Raw genomic sequence first — 6,108 nt, 5'->3', positions numbered from 1 at the left:
GGGGGCGGGCCGGGCGCGGGAGCGGGGGCTCGGTGCCGGCGCTGGGAGGGTCGCGGCACGGTGTGCCCGCACCCCCGGCTGCCGCCCGGCCCCGCGTCGCTGCCCGCCCGAGGGCTTTTCCCCCATGGAAGTGTCCCCCCATCACGTCCGTGCCGTGCCAGCCCCCGGCCCGGGTCAGCCCCTGGTAGTGCCCAAGCACTCCCAGGGCTCTCAGCCGGCCCCGGGGGTGCTGACAAGTCTGGATGCTGCTGGGATCCTGCTGGGGAGGGGGTGGCAGCACCCCTCACCCCAAAACCAGGGCGGGAGGCTGGGGCTGGGAAAGGCTTTGTTCTTTGCACGGCCAGAGCAGAGGCACGGCATGGGCAGCACCTCTCCAAAGGAGCACTGGTGCATACCTGGCTCTCTCAAACCGACGGCCATCCCTGGGCTCTGTCAGTGTGCAGAGCCCAGGGTACCTCCTGGAGACCTGGGGATTTCTCTGCGCTGCAGAAAGGACGGCCCTATTCTCCTTGCACTGTTCTGGGTCTTCCACCTACTTGTGCATCTGGGACTTGAATGGGTCGGATGGCGAATCCCTGCCCTTGCATGGGTCGGATAGCAAATCCCTGCATTTGTGAGCTATGCATGGTGGGAAGGGCTGCTGTCAAAATTTGTGCTCTCACTAATAAGTCTTACTGATGCCAGAGTCCGGGTGAAGCCAGAGATTTATTTGGGGATGGGAAGTTAATTCTGCTGGAATATTCTTTAATTTAATCATTGAAAGGATTATTCACACCATCCCTGGGATCCTGGAAATCCAGAGGTGGTGGTGTCAGCTGACGATAGTGGCAGCCTTCCTTGCTTCCTTATCCTCCAGCTCAAACCAGCTCTGCAGCCTCCTTTTGCTTAACTAGGTAAAAGTTCAGCATATCTGGGTGGAAATCCACAGCTTGTGGTCTAAATCTTCATCAAAGTTAGCTCCTGATGCTAAGCAAGTTCTATATCAGTAGTGTACCGGGTCACACAATAGGCTTGCAGTGGTGGTAGATAAAAGAGTCAGGAGCAGAAGAAAGACAGCTAAGAGGACCACGTTTTGCAGCTGTGCATGGTGGAACCTGTGGCCCAGACTTTGTCTGCAAGGTTCCCTGGAAAGCCTGTAAAGTCATATTAGGATGAGAAAATAATGGACTAGGTCAGTGGGATAGAAAAGTCACAGGGTGCCTGACTGCATTCTGGTCCAACAGATGTGCCCACTAGGCTGGAAGATGCTGCTTGGAGCTTCATCTCTTCTACCTCTGCCCAGCTGACCAAGAAGTGCCTGTAGAGCACTTTGTAGCATCCTTACCCAGCACTGAGGCAGCCTGGGAGGAGGAGAGGGGAAGTATGGACATACAGTGGGATAGCTGGGGCACAGCTTTGAAACATGTTTCCCTAGGCACATCCTGGGGGCAGGACACCTTGGCACCAGGCTTCTCTTGCACTCATGGGCTGGAAACAGGCTGGTAGCAATGTGGAGTAGGAGGCAACAGATAGAGACAGCAGAGAGAAGCCCTGCAGTTAATCATGGAATACATAGTAGGAGGGAGAAATGTGACAAGAGACATCTGACAGAGAGAAAAAGGAAGTCCAAGTCTTCATTTTCTCTTGGTTACATATGGGGAATACATATGTACATATATATGAATACATATACACGTATGTAACGTATGTGCTTGCCCAAATTTGCTTTGCTCCCTGTCATCCATAGTCCCCGCTCAGGGACTCTCTTCAAAATGCTACTGCCTGTTTCTCTTATGTGCTGGCAACTTCCTCTGAGAATGGTGCCCACCTGCACAGCTGCAATACCTGCACACATCCCCCACATCTGGCTCAGGTGGGGGCTGCACACCAGGAGGTCTCCATCCAGCATGAGAGGAGGTAGATGCAGAAAGTTCCATGGCCCATGGCTTATCTGGCTGAGGCTCAGCACTGAAACACCTCACACACTTTGGATGGCAAAATAGTGTCTGCTTGAGCTATAATAGAAAGAGATGGCCAGGATGTGTTTTGTCTTCCTGGAGGCACCAGAAAGCTGTGTCATCACCAGATCACCCAGCCCAGGCAGATGTAACAGCTGAGCCCTGAAAGAGAATAAGATCCCCAGGGTCTGGGAGGATTTAACCAGGCAGCCCCCACTGCAACAGGGCTCTCTGTGGGATGGAGATTAGGCAGGGCACCTCCTGGCCCAGTGGCAGAGGGCTTTGTGCTGGTCCAGCCCTTCCCCTGCACAGAAACGTCTGTGGCTGGGGGAGGATGTGATGCATTTCAGATTTGCATCGTGCTGTGAGGAAAGAGCGTCTGGTCTCCCTTCCCCATGAGATAAATGTCAAGACATCCTTACAGTAATAGATGCCAGAATTTGGCAGGCTCTGACATATCTGCCTGCCTGCCCACAGTCCTCTCCCAGGGCTCTCGCTCAGCACAGCCCCTCTGCTGCTTCCTGGCTGGCTGGAGAACATCCAGAACTGCCCAGGGCTGGTGGGTGAAGGCTGCTCTGTCACCTGCAGAGATTTCTACCATGTTTCCTCTTTGAGAATTATGCAGAGAGGGGCTCTGGTGCACACAGTTTTTCCTCTGATCTAACCCTGTGTCACTGGACAAATGTGCCACAACATGGCAGCCTGTTTCTGGTGGTAGGATGAACCTGAGCATCACTGGTGTAGACCCTGAGGGGTATTTATGCTTCAGCTGGTCAGGCCCAGCCTGGCCATGGGCAGAGGGTGCAGATGTCTGCCCTTATCCAAGGGTATCAGCCTTGGAATATGGGGGACTGGGCCAGATCCTTAGCAAGTGTGTGTGGGTCTCTGCCTACAGTCCAGCTGCTCTTTGGGTCTGAGATGATGTCTCTGCTCTGTTCTCTCTGCCATCAGGGTCTTCCATGTGCCTGGAGTGGTGGCCCAGTCACTGCAGCCAGCTGTCCTTGGCCACTGTGCTCAGGAGAGGTGGAGATGCCTTGGAGCTGAAGAAGGTGGTCTTGAGAAGGGCCTGAGGTGGCAGGTTTTGTCCTCCAGGCTAAAGGCTACTCTGACTCAGGCAGAGGTGTTCCCCTTTGAGAAGCTTATGGTTCCAATCCCTCTCTTCAGGCCAGTGCCTGCCAGGCAGCCTCTTCTCACCTCTGTGTCTGGTTATTGTCAGAATGCAATTAAGCCAAAGGGTGATTGCATTTCCTGCTTGGGCTGTAATGTAATCACTGCCAGGGCCACAGCAAAGGCTCCATGTACAGCAATGTGGAACCTGAAAGATGCGTGAGGCTTTTTCAGGTTGCTTTATTTGAGACACCAGATTCTGATCTCCACTGGGTGTGGGTTCTCAGACATGTCACATCACTGGGGTGATCTGCAGTGTGTGTCCCTACTTATTTCAAACACAAGCCATGGATGGGAGCATCCGTGTTCCCCACAGCCAGACCGGTGCAACTGATGGCAGGTAGGAGCTGGGTGGGCCAGAGCAGCCATTCCTCACACAACCACCCTGATTCATGGCATAGCCCTGGTGTCCCCACCACGACCATCCCCTGTGCTGCTGACAGAGCTCTTCTGGGAGCTCTGCAGGCCACATCTCATCCAGGTGTGAGCAGAGACTACCTGATTCTGATCAGATGCCCTGGAAATTCCCAAGGCAGTCACTGGCTGATGCTGGGCTGGTGCATCTATCCTGCCCATCCCACCGTGATGGCAGCCAGCACCCAGCTGACCCCTGCCATTCTCCAGAGCCCCCTCATAACCCTGTTTCCCCACCACACCAGCTGCCAGAGGTTTTGCAGGGCCGCCCAGCTCCCCGTCACAGAAGGACTTACAGCACTGGGGGTGGAGTGGTGCAGGCTCTGAGGAGCCAACAATGATGGCAACACTGCCACTGCTGTGGAAGAGAAATGTGCTGCCCAACAGGCACAACCCCACACCTTCTCCACAGCCCACCAGGTGCTCTGTGCCTCTGTGGGGTGGCCATTTTTGTGGCCACAAGAGACATGAGGCAGGAGCCAGTGTTCCCCTTCTCGCTGTCATTCCTTGGAGGGGAAACCTCTGCCACTGAGTGGGGCAGGTCCCGGGGATGGGGAGAGCCACCAGCAGTGGGCAGATGGCTCTGGCCCGTGGCACACCGTGCTGGGGATTATGTCAAGGTGGCAGCTCATCCACCCGTCAGTGTCCCACCCGGGTCCCTGGGAGATACAGACACCCACAGAACTCCTTGCTCAAGGCAGCAACAGAAAGCAGGGTGATGGCAGCCAGTCACAGCAGCAAGGGGCATTATGGAAAGGACAGGAAGGGAAGTGGAGGGCCAAAGCCCAGTGCTGAGTCAGGTTGAGCAAGCTCTGCCTCCCTCAAGCCACTGATATCCACCGATTGTGAAATGGACGCTGGCGCCTGGAGGAGGGCCTCCTCCCCCATCCTCCCCCAGTCCTTATCTCTGCTGCTTCCTCCTCCTCCAGGACTGTGCCCGGAGCAGCAGGAACTTGTGCAAAACAAAGCTGAGAAGCTCTGGGGCTAATTAATTACTAGCTGCTGGTAGTGTTGACTGAGCCCCCAGAGACTCCAAGGCTGGAGTAAGAGGAGTAAGTGCTGGGAGATACTGGAAAATTACTGTTTAATTCTTTAGCATTACATCGGAGTATATGGCACCTGGCAGATGAGAGACAGGAAAAGGCAGATAACGAGCCAGCCACTGTGAAGCTCTGCAGCGCTTCTCTTCCCCAGCAGCAGGGGCAGCCATCCAGGACCCTGGAGGGCTGGCTCCAGCCCTGGTGAGTTCAGTGTCTGTTGGGATGTGAGTCCCTGGGCTGGCACTGCCCATGCCTGGCCCCGCAGCCGTCAGTACTCCTGCTGAGTGTCACAGCCAAGGAACTCTATTCGCAGGGCAATGTGGTTGTGCCACTGCCGGGGGTGAATCCTCACATAGCGGGCAAAGAGGGGCGGCTCCAGGGTGTTCGTCACTGTGCTTGTATAGTCTTGGTTTGCCTTGAAAACCTGGAGAGGAGAGAGAAACTAGGGATGTGCTTTCCTCTGCTGGAATAGAAAGGACATGATCAAACACCCCTTGGAATGCTTTAAGGGAGGAAAAAGCACAGCCTGGCTCAGTGCTCTTGAGAAAAGGTCATGTTTGGTGCCAAGGTCTGTGCTTGCTGCTCCAGAAATGGCAATGGAGCAGCTCTGCCTACCTTCTCCTTGCCATCTTGCAGGACCGGGCTCCAGTGCTTGCCATTCTGGCTGATGGAGACAGCAAATTCCTTCATAAACATGTGGGTGAAGACAGCTTTGGCACCTTGGGTTATGATTGCAGTCACCTTCTTGGTTACTTCAAAGTCCACCTGCAGCCACTCTCTGGGACTGTTGCTCTGGGGAAGGACAGACTGCCTTCAACTCTTCAGCAGCAATGAGAAAGACACACTCATTGCAGCTGAAGCTGAGCTGGCCCTGCATACAGCCCTGCGCTTCACCTGCCCCACCAGGCATCTGGTTGGAGCTGCTGGGTGCTAAATCGGTGTGGCAACTCTCCTGCTTGTGAGTGGGCAGCTTGCATGGTGCACGTGGCTCTACACACTTCCCACACAGCCCTGACTAGGAGAGGCTGCAAGCACCCATCCTGCCAGCTGGGATCCCAGCTGCCTGTCTGGGTGTCTCCTTGCACGGGCTACCTTTGGCATCCACGCGTTGACCCTCCCCTGCAGGTTCAGGCGGGCCAGGGAGGGTGACCAGCTGGAGAAGGCGTTGGAGCTGTAGGAGGATGCAGAGATGCGCTGGTCAGGGATCCCTCTGCTCTCCATTCCTAGGGGCATGGAGCAGCCTGGAAGAGAGTAGCAATGCTGGTCAGGGGTTTAACAGACCCATCATAGAGATGCCTTCTGCCTGCTCACTGCTCCAACTGCCCTCCATGCACCTTCCCTGGTTACAGGTTCTCCAGTGCCTTGCTGCAGTGTCGTGGTCCCTGCACTGCTTAGGGCCCCTGTGTGCAGCATGGCTCTGGCCACTAGTCCCACCTTCTTTTCTCCCTGGAGATTTTATCTAGGAGGAATGTGAAGAGTTTGTTGCCTAAGGAGACACTAGGAGAACCTGTTTCCAGGGAAAGAACAAGAATACCTGGAAGGGAGACACC

At 55.2% G+C, this 6,108-nt stretch overlaps 1 protein-coding gene across 3 annotated transcripts in view; it reads right to left on the bottom strand.

The window, feature by feature from the left end:
- Nucleotides 1-4,585: 4,585 nt before the first annotated feature.
- Nucleotides 4,586-6,108, bottom strand: part of F8 (coagulation factor VIII) — a 23,200-nt gene continuing 21,677 nt past the window's right edge. For 2 of the 3 annotated variants that reach the window (XM_027663238.1, XM_027663241.1), the window contains 3 exons: nucleotides 5,651-5,799; nucleotides 5,174-5,350; nucleotides 4,827-4,982 (listed from right to left, as the gene is read on the bottom strand). In XM_027663238.1, coding sequence (XP_027519039.1) covers nucleotides 4,827-4,982; nucleotides 5,174-5,350; nucleotides 5,651-5,799 — 482 coding nt within the window. Of the gene's footprint in view, nucleotides 4,983-5,173; nucleotides 5,351-5,650; nucleotides 5,800-6,108 lie in introns of all 3 variants that reach the window. The other variant, XM_027663240.1, reaches the window with a different exon arrangement.

This window comes from Corapipo altera, unplaced genomic scaffold (genome assembly GCF_003945725.1).
Source record: "Corapipo altera isolate COAL_440 unplaced genomic scaffold, ASM394572v1 107b, whole genome shotgun sequence".
Classification (NCBI taxonomy): domain Eukaryota; kingdom Metazoa; phylum Chordata; class Aves; order Passeriformes; family Pipridae; genus Corapipo; species Corapipo altera.
This window is presented reverse-complemented; position numbering and strand designations above follow the sequence as displayed.